The sequence below is a fragment of the Mizuhopecten yessoensis genome, unplaced genomic scaffold (genome assembly GCF_002113885.1).
Source record: "Mizuhopecten yessoensis strain PY_sf001 unplaced genomic scaffold, ASM211388v2 scaffold10693, whole genome shotgun sequence".
Lineage (NCBI taxonomy): Eukaryota > Metazoa > Mollusca > Bivalvia > Pectinida > Pectinidae > Mizuhopecten > Mizuhopecten yessoensis.
In genome coordinates, this window is record NW_018408674.1 from 446596 (window position 1) to 469258 (window position 22663).

A 22663-nucleotide genomic window follows, 5' to 3' on the forward strand; every position below is an offset into this window, starting at 1 on the left:
AACAGGTGTAAACATTCAGTAGATTTACATTTCCTATGGACAGTAGTACAAGATTACCTTGGTATGGTACTTCCAACAGGTGTAAACATTCAGTGATTTGCATTTCCTATGGACAGTAGTACGAGATTACCTAGGTATGGGACTTCCAACAGGAGTAAACATTCAGTAGATTTGCATTTCCTATGGACAGTAGTACAAGATTACCTAGGTATGGTACTATAACAGGTGTAAACTTTCAGTGATTTACATTTCCTATGGACAGTAGTACAAGATTACCGAGGTATGGTACTATAACAGGTGTAAACATTCAGTAGATTTACATTTCCTATGGACAGTAGTACAAGATTACTTAGGTATGGTACTTTCTGCATTTCCTATGGACTGTAGTACAAGATTACCTAGGTATGGTACTATAACAGGTGTAAACTTTCAGTGATTTACATTTCCTATGGACAGTAGTACAAGATTACTTAGGTATGGTACTTCCAACAGGTGTAAACATTCAGTGATTTGCATTTCCTATGGACAGTAGTACGAGATTACCAAGGTATGGTACTCCCAACAGGTGTAAACATTCAGTGATTTACATTTCCTATGCACAGTAGTACGAGATTACCTAGGTATGGTACTATAACAGGTGTAAACTTTCAGTGATTTACATTTCCTATGGACAGTAGTACAAGATTACCGAGGTATGGTACTATAACAGGTGTAAACATTCAGTAGATTTACATTTCCTATGGACAGTATGACAAGATTACCTTGGTATGGTACTTCCAACAGGTGTAAACATTCAGTGATTTACATTTCCTATGGACAGTTGTACGAGATTACCAAGGTATGGTACTCCCAACAGGTGTAAACATTCAGTAGATTTGCATTTCCTATGGACAGTAGTACGAGATTACCGAGGTATGGTACTTTCTGCATTTCCTATGGACAGTTGTACGAGATTACCAAGGTATGGTACTCCCAACAGGTATAAACATTCAGTGATTTACATTTCCTATGGACAGTAGTACGAGATTACCTAGGTATGGTACTTTCTGCATTTCCTATGGACAGTAGTACGAGATTACCAAGGTATGGTACTCCCAACAGGTGTAAACATTCAGGGATTTACATTTCCTATGGACAGTAGTACAAGATTACCTAGGTATGGTACTTCCAACAGGTGTAAACATTCAGTGATTTGCATTTCCTATGGACAGTAGTACGAGATCACCTAGGTATGGTACTTTCTGCGGTTCCTATGGACAGTAGTACGAGGTGATTTACATTTCCTATGGACAGTAGTACGAGATCACCTAGGTATGGTACTTTCTGCATTTCCTATGGTTTCCTATGGACAGTAGTACGAGATTACCGAGGTATGGTACTTCCAACAGGTGTAAACATTCAGTGATTTACATTTCCTATGGACATTATACTTAATACGAACTATTAAAATGTTTATAGGTACTGTGTCGCTAGCCTTCGCTCCTTTTTCATATCAGAGCGATAAAACAGACATATCTTATTTTTCTTACATAGCAAAAGTTATAAACTTTCCGTCAATACCACACTCGGGGTGAAACATGTCAAAGATATAAAATAAAAAAAGGAATTGAATTTTGTTTTCTTACGTGCCATACAGAATTCCATGTTTATATAATGTCATGCATGCCTTAATGGGCCCCTTTAAAATGATGTTATTTATTGTCAAATTTTGGCATGCTTCATTTGCTATTAATTATGGTCACTTATTTGTAAGTGAATTATAAATTAAAGTTGTTTAGCATACCAAGTATCGTAAAAGATCTTAATCAATTTAGAAAAAGGATGTACGTATATTGTGTAAACATTATCTCTGACCCTGTCAAACATGTAGTATTGCGTAAATATTGCCTCTGACCCCGTAGAACACATGTTGCCATTTGTCGGATTCTGCTTTTATGAATTCACATATGCATGATTATAACGTAAACATGGCTTCAAATCTACGCCTGGTGAGATAAGTAGCAGTGTGGAAAAGGCTTCGCATGCGTAGACTTGACATAAATTTTAAGTCATTGGAATTTTAAATCTTTTCATATATCAATATACTTCTAATATTTGTGAGATTTTATGATTTTAATTTTCCCTGTAGTTTTTTTGACAGATTGCATCTTAGTAACTTTCACAAGAAAATTTGTAATAATTTAAAGTAGATATGGAAACTATCTCACCATTATAGCTAAAATTACTAACTTGACACGCTTGGCGATGATCTGAAATAACGCGATAGACAACAATAGGAGGATGCGATGGGAACAATTAAACCTGATGTCACAATCGGCTTTCCATGGGAGAGCATGTTCAGATTAAGAAAGAAGATATCTTTCAAAATCAAATGCTCAAGAATTACCAGACTGAGTATATTTGAACATATATCATTAAAAGACTAAAGGATTCATTCATTACTTTGAGGGTATTTGCCCTAGAAATCTCAAGCCTCAGGATATTTACTCATTCACCCCTGAAATTTCATAATGAACTATTCTAACCTTTGAATTGGAAGAGTTCAAATGTGTCTTCCAATTCAATGGCTGGAATGGTTCCTTATGAATTTTCAGGCCTGAGCGCGTTAAGGGAAAAGGTATTGGACGTTAAACAATAACATTACCACTATAACCATTCTCAATGTGAACAATTATATTTGTTCATGTATGTTTAACTTTATTTTCTTTTCTTCCACCCATTACAGCTCATCAGGGTCGTGTACACGGGGTGAAGTTTTCAGTGAACTGTGAGTGGGTTTTGAGTTGCGGCCGTGATAAATACTTTCAGTGGCACTGCTCGGAGACGGGGAGAAGATTGGGTGGCTACCTAACGAACGCCTGGTGTCTTTGTCTGGAGTATCCTTTCTTGTGACCAATTTGGCAGGAAAAAAAGTTGTTTATTATAAAATCATAAATTGGATCAAAGTTGTTCGTTTTTTAGATATGGACGTATAGTAATTTGATTTTGTTTTCTAGCAAGCCTTGGCAGAGACCTTCAAGGCATTTGCAGGTTTGTTCTCTGAAATATTTCATTTAAAAAATTGACAATCCAGTTGGTCCGCATATGAGGGGGTCGATAATGACTTAAGGTCATAGGAGTGTATTGATGAACGGAAATAGGAAGTACATCCCTAGTTGAAAATCCAATGTAGGGAGACAGTATCACAATTTCCGCATATTCTAATGTTTAATATTAAACTGATGAATATTGTATGTTTATTATTGACAGAACAGTGTGTCCTCTCAATATTAAAGTATTTCAAAGCAATCCAGGCATTAATTCAGGTGTTTTTTTTATCAAAGAGTCAAATGTGTCCATTTTTCTGTACTTCAGGAAACCAGCTACCTATTTCACTACTGTGAAGTTTTTCAAGAAAGATAACTCTTTACATGCAATTACTATGTGTACATGGTTTTATAATAAAATGTCAATTTTTAATCTTTTATAGATAATTAATTTTACAAAATTTCAGCATTTATTAAATTGATATACATTAATGCAATACTAATCTATGTCCGTATCATTTTTATTGATATTATTTTGCCAAAAATTGTTTCTTTCATTTATTTTTCAAAATTCACTCCTTTTTACATAAATTTACATTTAAAATCCTTAAAATTCTGACAACCTATATTTCTTTTGTGGCAGAAAATTTTCTTTACTTCAAAGCAATATAACTACAAAATTTTAAGAAATTCTACTGAGAAATGTTGACACAATCCTATTACCTTAAAGGGGCATCACGGTGAAGTAACTTTATTTTTTGTCTTTTTTTCAAATACGACATAAACATATCAAGTGAGACTCCTTATGGAAAATAACGATCGGATTTGGCTGAAATAGATTCATAAAAATGTCAGCTACGAAACGAAAAGTTGCCAAATGGTCAAAAGATAGCGCAAGGAGTACGTTACGGAATCATTATTGCAGGTGGGCAGTATTCAAAGGAGAAAATTAACTGCCGTAGCAGTTAGTACGGTGCATGTATTCTTCCGGATAGCCGGTTAAGCTGAAATAGAATCAACATATATATAAAAAAAATCAGAAAGGTTTGTCCCTTGGTGTAGGGAAGGTGTTTAGCCCTGTACCATCTGTACCGGCCACATTCCGGTACTAAATTCAATATATATTTAAATATATCTATGTTATGTTTATGCCTATTATCATTGTTGACATTTAATTGTAAATGTATGACGGGAGAAGACTGTGATAAATTGTAAAAACTTGTGCCCCATCCCTTGTTTAATTTTATTGGCAACAAATTTATGTTTAAAGCTAAATAAATTTAAATTCTGAATATTGGCAAGTGTGCAATTAACTTCTAATGATGAATAATTACTGTTCAATAAGTTTGAATACGACTTAGAAATCATATAACTTGGTTTCATAGTGCGGTAAGAAGTTGTAGTTGCCTGGCGGCCCCTCTGTGGGGGCCCCTTTGGAAACTGTTTCATCTCGCTTGCACCACTTGTGTTTACTGCCTTGTCAGGTTACGTTATCGGCGCTATTTTTAGCAGGGCTTTCCCGAACAATTCAAGTGGTCAAACAGGACATTTGAAACGGACTATGAATATGGGGATAGCGAGGTAACATAAGTGGAAGTGCATACAATACATACATTCATTAAAAAAACGCCTTTTCACGTGATGTCCCTTTAAAGATTTTGCCCTTCGGCATTTAAACATTATCTCTATTTTAGGGGGACAAAAGGGATGATGGAAATTTAGTATGATAGGCTGATTATGTTGGGAAATTCCACGTAGGCACGGTAGAAACAGGAGATCACTGTTTTGATTTGTCGAAACTGGAATGGGAGACCACCTCCATGGCATATCAGGAGATATCATATATACTCGTATACAAATACTGCAGTTTGTCAGTAGTTCTGTTGTCTATAGTAAATTGTCACGCTGTGTCAGTATCTCAAGGGTAGGCACATGACCATACCCTGTCTTTGTATATATATTTCTGTATAAAATGTATCAATGTGTCAATATTTCTATGATATGATCCTTAACCTGCTAAAGATTTGATGAACAATCAAAGTATGCGTTTGTTGGCGATTACTCTGGTCAGATTTCGGTATTAAAGATTAGCAACACCAATTTTGAACTGATAGTTAGTCTGAAAGGACATTCTGGTAAGTTTTCATCTGCAAAGGAGTACATGTACTAATTAACCGGTCAATTTTAGCCGAAAGTGATATACCTTTTTAGTCAGACATGTTGGTTTTCTGTTCAGTAGTGAGTGAAGAAATAGTTTAGATTATTGATGAAATTTGACAATGGAATAAAAAAAAGTATGGCTATTAAGGAAACCTGACCAATATATTAGGTCCCACAGGGTGTTGGATAAGACAAGGTTAATCTGACCAATATGTCGTGTCCCACAGGGTGTTGGATAAGACAAGGTTAATCGGACCAATATGTCATGTCCCACAGGGTGTTGGATAAGACAAGGTTAATCTGACCAATATGTCGTGTCCCACAGGGTGTTGGATAAGACAAGGTTAATCTGACCAATATGTCGTGTCCCACAGGGTGTTGGATAAGACAAGGTTAATCTGACCAATATGTCGTGTCCCACAGGGTGTTGGATAAGACAAGGTTAATCTGACCAATATGTCGTGTCCCACAGGGTGTTGGATAAGACAAGGTTAATCTGACCAATATGTCGTGTCCCACAGGGTGTTGGATAAGACAAGGTTAATCTGACCAATATGTCGTGTCCCACAGGGTGTTGGATAAGACAAGGTTAATCTGACCAATATGTCGTGTCCCACAGGGTGTTGGATAAGACAAGGTTAATCTGACCAATATGTCGTGTCCCACAGGGTGTTGGATAAGACAAGGTTAATCTGACCAATATGTCGTGTCCCACAGGGTGTTGGATAAGACAAGGTTAATCTGACCAATATGTCGTGTCCCACAGGGTGTTGGATAAGACAAGGTTAATCTGACCAATATGTCGTGTCCCACAGGGTGTTGGATAAGACAAGGTTAATCTGACCAATATGTCGTGTCCCACAGGGTGTTGGATAAGACAAGGTTAATCTGACCAATATGTCGTGTCCCACAGGGTGTTGGATAAGACAAGGTTAATCTGACCAATATGTCGTGTCCCACAGGGTGTTGGATAAGACAAGGTTAATCTGACCAATATGTCGTGTCCCACAGGGTGTTGGATAAGACAAGGTTAATCTGACCAATATGTCGTGTCCCACAGGGTGTTGGATAAGACAAGGTTAATCTGACCAATATGTCGTGTCCCACAGGGTGTTGGATAAGACAAGGTTAATCTGACCAATATGTCGTGTCCCACAGGGTGTTGGATAAGACAAGGTTAATCTGACCAATATGTCGTGTCCCACAGGGTGTTGGATAAGACAAGGTTAATCTGACCAATATGTCGTGTCCCACAGGGTGTTGGATAAGACAAGGTTAATCTGACCAATATGTCGTGTCCCACAGGGTGTTGGATAAGACAAGGTTAATCTGACCAATATGTCGTGTCCCACAGGGTGTTGGATAAGACAAGGTTAATCTGACCAATATGTCGTGTCCCACAGGGTGTTGGATAAGACAAGGTTAATCTGACCAATATGTTGTGTCCCACAGGGTGTTGGATAAGACAAGGTTAATCTGACCAATATGTTAGGTCCCACAGGGTGTTGGATAAGACAAGGTTAATCTGACCAATATGTTAGGTCCCACAGGGTGTTGGATAAGACAAGGTTAATCTGACCAATATGTTAGGTCCCACAGGGTGTTGGATAAGACAAGGTTAATCTGACCAATATGTTAGGTCCCACAGGGTGTTGGATAAGACAAGGTTAATCTGACCAATATGTTAGGTCCCACAGGGTGTTGGATAAGACAAGGTTAATCTGACCAATATGTTGTGTCCCACAGGGTGTTGGATAAGACAAGGTTAATCTGACCAATATGTTGTGTCCCACAGCAGGGTGTCAGATTTAACAAGTTTCCTTGTTACAGAATTCGATAGTTCATGATAACATACGGAATACTTAATCATTTGTTACAGTTCAAACAATAAATAATGAATGTTTTCCTTGAAATTTTTAAGTTATGATCTCATTAATTCTATGCTGTATTGGTTTATAACGATGTAACTTACTTTTACAGGAAGTGTGCGATCGCTGGCTTGGGATGCAAACAGGAGCTTGTTATTCTCAGGCAGTTTTGACCAGTCAGTGATAGTGTGGGATATAGGTGGGCGACAGGGCACTGCCTTTGAGCTTCAAGGTCACCAGTAAGTTTAACCCAAAACAGTGTTTCTCTGGGTTTGTTAATGAAGTCTACATGTATATTATCATATCTGTGATGGATGCATAGATACTGTGAAATCAGATATTTTCGTAGGGTCCCCACACAATTGTGGTTTTTGGTCAAAACCACAATTTTTTGGGTACCTGAATTCGTGGATTACAAGTACCCATTCAAAACAAGGAATAGCTTTATGTCAAACCTGTAATCACCTTGTGGACCTATATAGAGTGCCAACAAAATTGAAAACCCCACGAAAATTAGTGATTTCACAGTATACAAAATGTTGTGTTACCTGTAATGAATAGACAAAATGTAATCTTACTGGAATTTAATTAATTGCGTTACCTGTAATGTAATTGGCAACACATTTACACGCTATTGTTAAATTTGTCATCAATGCTGTTTTCCTTGTGGTAAATTCTTGAATGAATGCATAGAATTTTATATTTTGTTCGACAACCTGAAGTATCAATTACCCATTCAAGTTTGATTTCTGACATAGGTTTGAAAAGCAATATGGCTGCTAGTAGCCATTACCTATAACTTATTAGCTTACTTTTAAATTTTACCTGGATCTGGAATGGTTGGATTTTGACAAATTAATTGTCTCCCATTCAATATCTCTTCAAGAAATAATAATTTAGAAATAATACTAATATTAATTACCCACTCAATTTTGATTTAAAGTCATATCAAATTCAATAGGGCTTTCTGTGGACTTCCTGAATTTTAGCACCCGAAGTGGTTGCTGTGAGGTAACTGTAAAGGCTTAGGAATATTTAAATTTTATGTTTTATTTTTCGTAAAATAGTTAACAATTCCCCTCTCAGGTTTGATTTTGTGTTAGATCTCAAATTCAAAATGGTTGACAGCTGTACCTGTACTTGTAGTTGTTTTAAGAAACGTTAATACTTAAAACGATGATTAAACAGCAATTTCATGGTTATCTACATGTGTAGAAAGTATTGAAGCAGACGACTGATTGTCAAATTGTAAAAGTCGTGAAATAGTAAAAATCGTGAAAATGTATGACAAATCGTAAAAATCGTGAAAATGTATGACAGATCGTAAAAATCGTGAAAATGTATGACAGATCGTAAAAATCGTGAAATCGTAAATGTCCTTTTGATGACTTGCTAAGAAATGTTTATTTCCTTGCAGTGACAAAGTGGCAGCATTAGCCTATGCTCCAGGTTGTAAACAGTTGATATCTGGCGGGGACGATACAGTTATAGGGCTTTGGAATATGGACGTCAAACGAATAGAGGTAAGTATATATAGCAGGCTGGGATTATATCTTTGTTGACTTCACTTGTCAAATGCCAAATGAGTTTATACCAAGAGGCGCGGGGCCTCGATGGCCAAGTGAATTTATACCAATAGGCGGAGGCCTCGGTGGCCAAGTGATTTTATACCAAGAGGCGGGGGCCTCGGTGGCCAAGTGAGTTTATACCAAGAGGCGGGGGCCTCGGTGGCCAAGTGAGTTTATACCAAGAGGCGGGGCCCTCGGTGGCCAAGTGAGTTTATACCAAGAGGCGGGGCCTTGGTGGCCAAGTGAGTTTATACCAAGAGGCGGGGGCCCTGGGGGCCCAGTGAGTTTATACCAAGAGGCGGGGGCCCTGGGGGCCCAGTGAGTTTATACCAAGAGGCGGGGGGCTTGGTGGCCAAGTGGGTTTATACCAAGAGGCGGGGGGCTCGGTGGCCAAGGGAGGTTATACCAAGAGGAGGGGGCCTCGTTGGCCCAGTGAGTTTATACCAAGAGGCGGGGGGCTCGGGGGCCAAGTGAGTTTATACCAAGAGGCGGGTCCTCTTTGGCCAAGTGAGTTTATACCAAGAGGCGGGCGCCTCGGTGGCCAAGTGAGTTTATACCAAGAGGGGGGGCCTTGGCGGCCAAGTGAGTTTATACCAAGAGGCGGGTCCTCTTTGGCCAAGTGAGTTTATACCAAGAGGCGGGCGCCTCGGTGGCCAAGTGAGTTTATACCAAGGGGCGGGGCCCTCGGTGGCCAAGTGAGTTTATACCAAGGGGCGGGGCCCTCGGTGGCCAAGTGAGTTTATCCCAAGAGGCGGGGGCCTCGGTGGCCAAGTGAGTTTACCTCGGTGGCCAAGTCAGTTTATACCAAGAGGCGGGGCCTTGGTGCCCAAGTGAGTTTATACCAAGAGGCGGGGCCTCGGGGGCCAAGTGAGTTTATACCAAGAGGCGGGGGCCCTGGGGGCCCAGTGAGTTTATACCAAGAGGCGGGGGCCCTGGTGGCCCAGTGAGTTTATACCAAGAGGCGGGGGGCTCGGTGGCCAAGGGAGGTTATACCAAGAGGAGGGGGCCTCGTTGGCCCAGTGAGTTTATACCAAGAGGCGGGGGCCTTGGGGGCCAAGTGAGTTTATACCAAGAGGCGGGTCCTCTTTGGCCAAGTGAGTTTATACCAAGAGGCGGGCGCCTCGGTGGCCAAGTGAGTTTATACCAAGGGGCGGGGCCTCGGTGGCCAAGTGAGTTTATACCAAGAGGCAGGGGCCTCGGTGGCCAAGTGAGTTTATACAAAGAGGCGGGGGCCTTGGTGGCCAAGTGAGTTTATACCAAGAGGCGGGTCCTCTTTGGCCAAGTGAGTTTATACCAAGAGGCGGAGGCCTCGGTGGCCAAGTGAGTTTATACCAAGAGGGGGGGGCCTCGGTGGCCCAGTGAGTTTATACCAAGAGGCGGGGGCCTCGGTGGCCAAGTGAGTTTATACCAAGAGGTGGGGGCCTCGTTGGCCCAGTGAGTTTATACCAAGAGGCGGGGGCCTTGGTGGCCCAGTGAGTTTATACCAAGAGGCGGGGGCCTCGGTGGCCAAGGGAGGTTATACCAAGAGGCGGGGGCCACGGGGGCCAAGTGGTTAAAGAAATCTGACATTCTGCTACCACTAGTCCTCCATCATTGAGTCGCGGGTTCGAGACCTTCGTGGGGCAGTCACCAGGTACTGGCTGTAGGTCCGTGGTTTTCCTCGAGAACTCCTGCTTTCCTCTGCCACCAAAACCTGGCACGTCCTTAAATGACCATAGCTGTTTATAGGACGTAAAACACAAACAAACAAAACAAATTAGTGTCAAAAGTGCTTAATTTCATTTAAAGTAACTTATGCATACATTTGTACTGACCCACACTGCACAGTTCATATTTGTTTGAATAATTAATATCACTTTCAATGATGTGGCTCAAGGTGGTTAATGAGTGACATCACATCTCAATTTTCTTAACTCATTCAACCCTGAAGACACATTTGAACTCTTCCAATTCACTGATTGGAATATTTCATTATGAAATATCAGGGGTGAATGAGTTAATGTTATTGTGTATATATATTGTTATGAGAGAATACGGGTTAAGGGAGATAACTCGAATGTAAGAGTTATGTGTTAATTGATTGGTTATTTGATTTGGAACTCTTCTGCGAGGGAGGGGATGAAGTTGAGAAAAAATAAAGATGGAAAACAAAAGAACGTCTATTATCTGCGGTCAGGATAAAAAGCGAGATAATATAAACTCCGTAACAATGTACTCCACAACTATTCTTTTGTTTGCACACTAAATAGAAGTAGTCACCGACGACTTACAACTTACAAACTCAATGCAACGAAGTAATGTCCGCTTTGTGTACTCAATATATTTATTTCATTTCTTTCATTCTGTGTTTCTTGTGTTATCACTGATCAATGCATCCTTGTTTTCTGAAATACCAGACACCTACCTGGACTGAGAATGACAGCTGTGAAAAATGTAAAGCACCGTTTTTCTGGAACGTTAAAAAGATGTGGGAAGAGCGTACAATAGGAATCCGACAGGTATGGTAACCTACTTACCTCTGATAGGCCCATGGCCGCTTTAATTCTACAGTCCTTCTATGTTGTCTCGTTCATTGCAATTGTTACCTGGGGTTATTTTGGGTCAGTCAGAAAAATGATAGGGCGATGTAAGTTGAATTCAAGCAAACTGAACGGTTATTAGGTTTTTCTATACTAAATATTGTACACTGTAAAATTTCAGCTGTAGTTTAACTTTTTTTTGCGCTCCATAATGAAGGCCAGTTTATCACAACAGTAACATTAAATACACAACATACTGAAGGGCGAAAATTAATAAACCCCAAAAAACAGATTATATAGGTAAAAGATAGAAAATTTGACTCGGATGAATTTTTCAAGTTGTCAGTGGTTAAAAAAAGACTGCTCTTTGAATTAAAATGTGATGGGTCATTTTACGTGATGGGCCGTTTTTCATGATGGGCCTAGTACTGTAAGTGAAATGATAGCTAAAAAGATCAAACCTAGAAGGATGCTATTTTTGATAAAAACGGCTTCTGCCATTGTTTGAAATAAGATGTTGTTAATTTTTCAGCATCATTGTAGGAAGTGTGGAAAAGCAATATGTGCCAAATGCAGCAGTAAAAAATCCTCCTACCCCCCAATGGGATTTGAGTATGAGGTCCGAGTATGTGATAACTGCCACGAAAGTATTACGGATGAGGAGTGAGTATATGAACATGTAAATTTACTGATGTAGGTAGACATATTTGGCCGGATAGGAACGCAATCAGGGCTTATCGATTGGCGATTCCCATCCGTCCGTCCATATGTCTGTCTGTCTGCACTAAGGTTAAGAAGAATGGTTAAGCTCAGTTTCCAAGTTATTAAAGATCTCGAATCAACTAAACTTGCATGGCTTATGTATCTAAGAATGCTTATCACATGTGATGCTTCGGATGCTGCATCTGACCTACATTTTCCGCTTGACTGACCAGGTTAAGAAGATTGGTTTAGGTCACTTACCAAGTAACTACTTGTCCTACATCAACTAAACTTGCATAGCTTTTGTATCTTAAAGGATGCTTATCAACTGTGATGCTTTATATGAAAATGTACTGTAGCCATCTGGCCATATCTACATTGGTTGTTTCTTGTTTTGTGTTTAAATGGTTTCTTTATGAATATATTATGATTTGCCAACGAAAACACGGCAGTCTTCTTGAAAGACGCGTTGCTATCCACTGCACCACCTGGTCATCCTAAATTAATCTAAATAAGTAAAAACTTGTTTGAAATGTTTGTTGTACTGTGTAATTGATTTTCAGAAAGTGAACTAGATCTGAATGTTGATCAGGAAATAATAATGATGTTTTGGTATTTTAGGCGAGCTCCTTTAGCGACATTCCACGATAGTAAACATGGTATAGTATACATGCACCTTGAGGAACATCGCAAGCGTCTGCTCACAGTAGGCAAGGATAAGGTTGTCAAAGTGAGTTTTTAAACAATTATTTATTCCGAGCTGATATCTTCTTTTTAATGCCCCCGCCATAAAATTGGGGTGGGGGTGGTGGGGGGGGTGCATATAGTGTTACCCATGTCCGTCCCGTCCCGTCCCGATTCAATGTAAACACTTAGCAACTTTATTCTTTGACAGATTTTGGTCAAACTTTGTACAAAGGACAAGTATGATTATACTTCAGACTTCATTGTATTACAGGGATCCAAGGTCAAGGCCAAGGTCACACTTGCTACATATAGAAAATCATCCCTTCCCGTCCCATTCCGATTCAATGTAAACACTTATAGCAACTTCATTCTTTGACAGATTTTGAGCAACTTCATTCTTTGACAGATTTTGAGCAACTTCATTCTTTGACAGATTTTGGTCAAACTTTATACAAAGGTCAAGTATGATTATACTTTGGACATCGTTGTATTTCAGGGATTCAAGGTCAAGGCCAATGTCACACTTGCTATATATAGAAAATCATCAACTGATTCAATTTAAACACTTATCAACTTCATTCAATATGTTATGGAGATGGTAATAACATACAGAAAAAACATATGAATATTAAAATCAACTTAAAGTGTAGTACCTTGTGTGTGTGTATGTTTCAGGGTATCAAGTGGTTGTAACTTTTTATAGAACACTGACACTAATTTCACATGGCAGCAGAGACATTTATGTCTTACAGACCTTTTCCAATTAATCATTGTTATAGTTGGATAACAACTCATAGTTCTGCCAATCCCTGAAGACTACAAAGGCAGAAAGGCCAAGCGATCCATCTTGGATACTTAATATTTAACTAGTTTGATGTACAAAGCTATATAGATTTTTGGAGTGATGATTGTGACGTTTTTACAATTGTGACGTTGTAGTCTACTTTATGTAGTAAATTTATGAATTTCATAATATCAGTTTGTTGAAAATCTGCTGCAGATTTAACTATCAGTATGTTTTAAAATCTTTGAAAAAGTATAAAAATCAAACTGCATTTCGGGGTGAAAATCCTTAATTTTAAACAGGATTGCTAATATATTTAACATACAAACACTTTTCAATCTCTCTGTGGTCCTCTTTAGAATTATATGACCATAACGTAAAACAAGATGCAGTTTAAAACATGAATAGAACTCACAGTTTTGTCAATCTTGAAATGTTACATCCAGTTTAAATATGATATTATATTGTAACATTGTGTCATTATTCTACAGATATGGGATGTGAGCAGTGTCCTTCACTGAGGAAATACACACAACACTTTAGTTTATCACAATGTATCAGAGGTTATCGGCCATCACCATGGAAACCAGCATGCAGAGGACAAAATTCAAAGACTATTGATTGGCTGAATCCAAAGACATGTGATTGGCTGTTCAGAAATAGTGGGTTGGCTACAGTGAGCGTGGCATTCTTGATTTTTAATGGTGATTGGAATCCAGAGAGGTTTTGAGACTTGAAGTGATGGTACAAACACAAGTTAATGACTAAATCTTTGATATTAGGCCGTTCAGACAGAGTGGCAAATGTTATGTATATATTATTGTTAGATCATCTGCCTAAAGGGCAAGTAAGCTTGTCCCATGGCACGTCAACTGTCGTCTGTCTCTCAATTGATTTATTTGAAGAATGACAATGTTGAGCATTATTTGGCCAAGATCAGTTAAAATGGTGCAAAGGAAGGCTGTGCCCCCCTTGGGGTCGAGGGGTGTGATCCATTAGGAGAAATGGGGGGGGGGGGAATAATTAAAACCGTACCTTTTAGTATGAATAAAGTGACTTTTAGCCTATTTTGTATAAAGGAACCATTGTACAAGGAGGCTTAACTTTTTATAAATGCAAGATGTGATCCACCCCACTCTGACCCTATTCGAGACAGAAGGGCAGGAGCCAAAAGAGGAAATAGGGGTGAATATTCAATATCCTACTCATTCAGTACGAGTAAAGGGATTTTAGCCTTACTACCAATAAACGATCCCAGGGACAGAGAGGCAGGGCCCAATTGGCAAAATAGGAATAAATCTTCAAAAGCCTGCTTCTTCAATAGAGGCAAACAGATTTTAACCTTATTTGGAAGAAAGGATCCCTCGGGAACGAAGATTATGCATCAACTTAGTCTAATTATCCCCCTTTGAGCAGGACCCAATATGAAAAATATAGAAGAGTCCCTTCGGGGATAGTAGGTAATTAAGTCTTTAAAAGCTTCCTTTTAGTCTGAGTAAATGGATTTTAATCTCATATACAGGATTCTGGCCTCTTCTCAGTCTGTTTCTATTTTGCAATTTCTATATATGCATGTACCATATTTACTATACTAGGTAATGTAAGTAAAGTTTAGGTGAGCCATTCAGGCCCCTGGACCTCTTGTTAAAACTGGACGGTGTCCATATTTGTCAATGTTACATGTACCAGTAGTTTAAATGAGTGGCTGTGATTTAGTTTGACCAATGTGGCAGGTTTACATGAGTGAGAGACACAATGAGATTTGTTCACTAAACCATCAATGCATCATGTAGTTATAAATTCTATTTAAAGTTTTATTATCCAATGAAGACAACTCAATGCCATAAGTTTTCAAGGAATCTACATTGTATGGCTCTGTTTGGTTTTTTCCAAAATTAAATATTCTAAATGTCAGCAAATTGTACCATGTCAGAGAATTGTCTCTTCATTACTGACATTTCAAAAAATGTATCTTAGTGAAATGTGTTTGTAAATTTGTTCAATGTACAGTAACCACATTGTGTGTTTAAGATCCACTCTTCAGTGCAATCTCTTTGTATGTTAAGTTTCCGTTTAACAAAATAACTGGATTGTGTGGTAAGGTTCCACCTAACAATATAAGTATACAACTTATAAAATCCACTCGTTCCTTCTCTCTGATATTTGATTGAACTCCGTACACTTGTACACAGCTAGCACTGATGTTTGTTGAGAATTTCACAATGGTGCTTTTACCATGTTAGCTGTTATCTCCCTTTGTTGGTCGTACGTTCAAATTTTACCTCGAGTAAATCATTCTCCTGTTATGTTAATATATACAACCTTTTAACAAATTGATAATTTTACACCAGAACTTACTCTATCTCAAATTATATTTTTTGATTTGTGAAAAAAAAGAAAATTGCTATCTGTGGAAACAAAAAACTGTATTTGATATCAATGATGTATAGAAATGTACAAGAAAAATGTTGTGATAATAATGATATAAATGCTAATACATTGTATGATGATCCTCTTCCAATGAAGCTTTCTATAGAAGTGCTATCTGGGGTGGGGGGAGGGGGGGTTACATGTTCAGGCTGTAAGGTGAGGTACTACTGTGAACTCACTAATTTTCTTCGGTCTTTAATTTTGTTGATTTTTATTTTAGTGTGTAATCTTCATCCATGAACTTATAGGTCAGCGACGAAGTAAGTAAACTGTGGTAATTCTAATATTAAGCAATTCTCTGTTTGAGTAGGTACTCATTATCTACGATTTCATTTACCAACATTATGTTATGTTGTTTCGGAAACCACAAAATTTGGGCCCCACGAAAATAGCTGATTTCACAGTATAACTCCCCAGGCAACTCTATAATAATTCTTTACGTGAGGGAAATAATATATTGACATATATATATGACTCAATAAAACTTTGTAAATCTATTCTGATGACAAGAAGTCTTGTAATAGCGATTTCTGATATTGTCAGTTTAATGTTAGAAATTCACCAATTTAAACCATTCTTCCAGTTAGATATATATGATGCCTAACTTCTTGTTTTCTTCGTTTGTTTTGCCTGAACTCTCCCGATACAGTAATGTCAGAATTGTGTTGGAGGTTTAGTCTAGATACTTAATTTCTGCAAATTTCCCAAGGGGTGTAACTCTTGTTGTCTCGCTGATTTCCCTGTCTGTCATCGAGGGAAATATTCAGTAGTGGTAGAACACAGTACACTATAAATAGAACAAGGGTTGTTAATCTTTTTACAAGAAGCTATTATGTCATGACTATATATGTATATGTACATCTAAGAAGGAAGTTTTAGTAATGTAAGTTATGGAAAGTTAGATGATTTTAATCATTCATATTTAATCACTAAATTGGCATAAATATGTCTTCATCCACAAGAAGGAAGTTTTAGTGATGTGATTTATTGAAAGTTAATTGACATGAATCATTCATATTTAATCACAAAACTGGCATACATATGTATTCAGGCACAAGAAGAGAGTTTTAGTGATGTAATTAATTGAAAGTAAGTTGACCTGAAACATTCATACTTCATCACTAAATTGACATTAATGTGTATCCATGTGTAATGATTAAGACAAAGGTGAATCCTGTTGTAATTACAGACAAAAAAACAGATACTGGCATTAAGTGGTGCAGGATCAAGTGAGAGTTAGAGATCCTTTAATTATTTGAGATGTAAATCGTGTGATATATATTGTGATTTGTGTGTAACTTACTGCATGACACATGTGTTGCAGAGGATTTTTTTCTGTTGTTGTTGTGTTTCTGAACTAAAAATAAGTACCACTTCTAATGTAGAGCTCTGACTGTTAAACTGTTGCTGTCCAGGAATCGTAGATGAACAGCATCAAATTAAGAGTCCAATTTATAGGCCGCACTGTTTATAAAAATAAAAATGATCACTGAAAGATACATTACTTTACAGGAGAAGTTATTCTAAGCCAAACTATTCCTTTTGATTGCTTCATTTTTCAAATGTAAGGGAGATTACTCTAGGTAAAAAATGTTAAGTAGAACTCTTCTTCGCCAAAGTATCTGATAAAGTGGTATTCTTTACCTAAACTCTTCATCCCTGAATTTATAATCAACTTTTCCAACCTTTGAATTGGAAGAGTTCAAATGGGTCTTTAGGGGTGAATGAGTAAATGAAGAGGATGACTTTGAAGTGGTGTTTTTTTGCAGATAAGATAAAAGAGTACTGTAGAAGAACTTGTGACCTAGCTTGCTGTGTGATAATTTTTGAATGCATCTACATTGTGTATCAGGGTTTGAAGTGTGGAGGAGATGTTGATATGTAAGTGTGGTATTGGTGTCATTACCGAAGAAATTATTACAGTACTATATAATTATGTGAATGTCAATTGCTGTAAAATCAAACGGGATAAAAGTTTAATTTGTTTAATTGAAAACTTTAGCTGACCAACAAAATTAATGGAACGCGTTCACAGAGCCAGCTTACATAAGGACTTCTGTTAGCAGTCTCAAATTTGAGCGTATTATGAAATTTAACAGATTAGCACAATGATGAATTGGCACTCGCAGAATATGCAATAAAAAGCTATATAAAGAAACTTCTCTTAGCACAGTCTTAATAAAGCACAATCTTCAGAGAGCAGAGAGCGCCTAAATTGCAATACCACAAAAAATGTATATTTGCAGTGTTGTTCAAAATCTTAAAAGCAGGATCAATGCATAGGTGAATCTCTTGATGAAATCAGGTCTCGTTTGGAAGTGTATAACTATCAAACGTTGTATGAAAGTGCCAAAAGTTTGAGGAGAGAAATATTGGTGTGTTGTTAGCTTTGCTTAGTCATCATTGCCTTCATTTCTACGTTTTCTTGAACAGTAAATTCATGGACAAAAAAGTTTGGTTGAAGTTTTGACTTTTTTAAAGAGATTCATAATATATCAAACACCTTAATTTCAAAAAGTTAAAAGACTTACATGAGATGTGGTTTTGATGCTCAGCAGTAAAGCTTAAAATAAAATCAGCGCAAAGGGATAATTATACACGTTATATATACTTGTCATGGATAATAAATGAAGCCGATGGACAGATGATAAAGAAGTATTTAAATGTAATGCATAAATGAAATCTATTGAGGTTTGGTATATTGTAGATATTCGTATTGAATAAGAATATTGTATGTGCAGTTACCTAAACCAAGCTTGCTTGATACACAGATGTTTATTGTACATGTACTCAATCATGGTTTACAGACTCTTTAATCCATTATGGTCCATTTCAGTTATAGAAAATCCAAGGTTAAAGCTTGCTGCTTACGTTGTCTGCATCAATGGAATATATCACGAGGTAATCAAATTATCACTACGAGACACCTGGTGGATGAAACATATAGTCTAGTTTGATCCTTTGATGTTCACCAACAGAATCACGCTGCAGCCAAATGGTAAACTTGATAGTCATTGAAATCGGAGGTCACTTCCTTGTAATCTTCAAATGAGAATATCAGCCTTGTGATTGGTCAGTTTATATACCTGAAACCAATTAAATAGCTAACGTGTGCCTTCGATTTAATGTCATGAGATATTCCATGGGGTTCAGAGAACGTAAGGGAGTAGATTTGAGAATTAGAATATCTAAGTGTAAGATTAGCAAAACTGTGATTCAAAATAAGAATTGATGTAACTAGAATAAGATGTGAACAAGAAAGACCCTTCAAGAAGTATAAACTTTATGAGAATTTCGATGTGAACAGCTTCTCTGAATAGTCAAAATGACGATAGTTTAGGCAGCCACCATGATTTCGTAGTTGTCCTTCAGCACATAAATAAAGTCTGTACATACATATACCAGTTGATATAGAAATGTTTGATCATTATTTCAATTTGTTACAAAACCATGAATTTGTAAAAAAGAAAAATGAAATCGAAATTTGTTTGTACTACGGAATTGGATCTATCTACTTAGAAGATCCTTTTCCCCCAACAGTGATTTGATATTTCAAAATTAACTCAGTCACTCCTGAAATATCAGAATGGACTATTCCAACCTTTGAATTGGAAGAGTCCAAATGTGTCTTTAGGGGTAAATGAGTTGATAATGGTAGTATGTACATCACATATTGACGCCATTCACTTGTTCAGATTTAGAAATGAGGTTTCTTTGTTCTAGTCAGTGTCTGAAGCTGTAAGTATAAAACCTTCCCCCTGTATATTGACACTGAACTGGTGTAAACCTCGTTTTGGAAATCATTTTCTTCGTGGTTTGTTTTAGTTATGAGTTCATCATTTAAAATGACTAAGGATTGTATTGAATCGTTTATTGTCCAGTGTGTATAATGCCTTTATCTTGTAACAATGTGTGTTTTATCACGGATTAAGAATGTATTTAGTTAAGTAGCCGTGTCATTATGTGAATGTATACACACACTGTTGTGCGAACACCTTACAGGTTTAAGTATTGGTTACATTTGAACTCAGTTTCATTAGTCAAACTACGAGTGACTACGTGCTTTGGAATAGTTGTAAGTACAAACTTTCAAAACCAATATTATGTATTTATCTTAATTGATACAGAAAATATGAATTAATTGTGAAATTCATGTATAAATGTTTTGATGAAGATGAAGAAATTGTTCTTTGTCACTGTAGTTATCTCATTCGTCTGGTGATTTTCAACAGTTTCACAAGGCACTGTTAGCCACCTGTTTTTCGTAACTTCTGAAAGTTAGCCCATGAGTGTGAGATAAGTACGATAAAAGATCACTCAATCATTTAGTAACATTGGTATGAACACTTGTGGATGTCAAACACAAACTTTATTTATCAGCTTTTATTACTGTTAGCATGAAGGAATGTCTACCTAATTTGGTGTATGCTACAGCTGTTTTATATTACAAGCCTAATCTAATCCGATTCAAAATTGGGTGAAAACTGTACTCATATTAAATACAGGCATTTCCTTATGTTATAAAGATTCCAAATAATGATTCTTTGAAATATTTTCCACAAAATGTGTATGGCATCTGCAATATTTTTCGTTAAAAATGAAATTTTAAGTGTCCACTTTTAATTCTGATTCAATTTAAAAAAAGAACCCATATAATGTATCTATCAAATGTTGACATTCTTGATAGAAAAGCCTCCGTACTATAAGGAATCTAGTAGAGGAAACATTTGTGTGGCTTACCAAGAAGTTTCTTTCACAAAGTGAAAGGGGTAATGTTATGCGTGTTAAAATGGACCCCAAGCTGTGTATGGGCCAAATCATGTAGTCTATAATATATATTTATGAAAGTGATATTGTAACTTTGTTACATTAGTAGTAAGCTTTAAGCTGGCTTTTGTTTATCAGTTATATTCATTTGCATTGACTTCTGTTTGTGTGCTGTTACTAAATCTGTTTACGACAAGTTTAGTGTTTACCTTGGACTAAATAAAGATTCATCTAAATGGAGAAATGTTTTGTGGTCTATGATTCTGATTTTAATTTAGGTAGTGAACTGGAAAGACTTGATTTTTTGAATAGCCGGTCTTCTTCATAATCCACTTCAATTTGGGAGAGTAATTTGCTGACTTCAAGGCGTATTGACATAATCACAATTTTAAGCTTGGATTATATGAATTTTGGCAGTAAAAGGCATCATCTGACAATGAGGATGATGGCTTAGAAAGCCAGGTTTGCATTTAAAAATCAACATTTTGATAAACATGTACCTTAATATTAAAAAACAAATAAATCTTCAAGTCATCAAATATAGGCTCTTTTAGCCTGGTGTCCGGTCGTCTGTCTGTCATTCGTGCGGTCACCCTGTCTTTAAAGAAACATATTTTACCAGTATTTCTCAGAAACAAGGGGTCATGATGGAACTTGGTATGCAGTACCCCTTTGTTTAAGTTGCGCCTACTCCCAATTCGGCCGCTTCAATTGAAGGGTGATTTTGGAATTTGCATGTTATTATTATTATTATTAAGTCACGAGTTCGAGTCACAGCACGGCACTGTGTTGTATGTTTGAACAAGATACTTTTTCTCCGCTTGTTTCAGTCGACTCGGCTGTAAATTGGTACGTGTTTGGGCAGTGCTGGACTTGTTGAATGCTAGCTATGAGGGCCTAAATGGCAACACCGGCTGTATGCTTCCCTGGGAGTTGAGAAAGATATTGTCTGGTTTCAAAGGCCCTATAGCCACGGATAATAATTTGTGAACCGCTTTGAGACGACCTACGAACTAGGTTGTGATAAAGCGGTATATAAGAACATATTATTATTATCATTAATTATTACATGTTAAGCTTGTTTTCCCTATTTATCAGAAACCACTTGGATTTTTCCGCTTTGCATCAGGAACTACTGAATGAATCACGACAATATCTGTTATATATGATCTTTTTATTCCCTAGTTTGTGGTCACTTCAGTTTCAATGGAAACGGAAAATGAAATGCGACCAGGCCATCTTTGACTTGCATGGGTATTAGATGTACAAATTGTTACGGCTTTTTCTTGGAAAGTACTAAGGTACCGTGATGAAACTTAGTGTGCATGATAAGCAATGTCTTTACCTTCGCAATTTCTAATTTGATTGAATAATCACATAACAAGAAGGATCAATTTCTATCTTGGTTTGGGTGTAATACAATCGAGTAATTGTTTGGCGTTTAGTGTGAGATATAGAGAACAAAACGCAATTTCCACACTCATCGTCTATTGTAAAGGGTATTGTGTCAATGGAGGTTATGGTATTGTCAATGGTACATCTGCAAGCAGTTGGGAGAACCGTGGAATTAAAACTCGTCAAGTTCTTCAATATCCTTACTCTTGGTACCGACATCCCTGTCGACATAGGACATTTACATTCGATATTCTTTTTAATCACATAAAACAGTCATACTGAAGACGCCTTGACGGTATATATACGCCCTTTACCATGGCTATCCTCAGCTCTTCAGCACTAGCTGTTAGAAGGTCTACCAGAACAGATTCTCCGAATATCCCCTACTCTTTTGCTAAATAAACTAATTATACACTTCATTTATTTCATAACAATTTTGAAACAAGTCAGTTCAAATTATATGAATAACTCTTGTTGGCCCGGATGTTTGCGCGCGGGGGTCTTAGTGTGGGAGGAAACCGGAGTACCCGGGGAAAACCCACGTGTTCAGGCAAGTGATCCTATACCTGTTCACGTCCGATCTGGGAATCGAACCCCGGTCGTCTTGATGAAGACAAGAACGCTACCCACTGCGCAATCCGACCACACTATCGCTGAATATATTCGTTGTGACAAACCCAAAACCTCCAGCGTGACCATAGCTGCAAGGACTGACATATCTTGATTCGACATAGATTTACATGATAGGTGTCATCGA

The 22663-nt window shown here is 37.5% G+C and overlaps 1 protein-coding gene across 1 annotated transcript in view; it reads left to right on the forward strand.

Annotated features, from left to right (window-relative positions):
* LOC110461857 (WD repeat and FYVE domain-containing protein 2-like) overlaps positions 1-20751 on the forward strand; it is a 27763-nt gene extending 7012 nt beyond the window's left edge. The window contains 10 exon segments of the mRNA XM_021515571.1: positions 263-299; positions 603-620; positions 2726-2876; positions 5049-5161; positions 7167-7293; positions 8472-8577; positions 11019-11120; positions 11674-11804; positions 12465-12573; positions 13806-20751. Of these exon segments, the coding sequence (XP_021371246.1) occupies positions 263-299; positions 603-620; positions 2726-2876; positions 5049-5161; positions 7167-7293; positions 8472-8577; positions 11019-11120; positions 11674-11804; positions 12465-12573; positions 13806-13835 (924 nt within the window). The 3' untranslated portion in view covers positions 13836-20751.
* The last annotated feature ends 1912 nt before the right edge of the window (positions 20752-22663 follow it).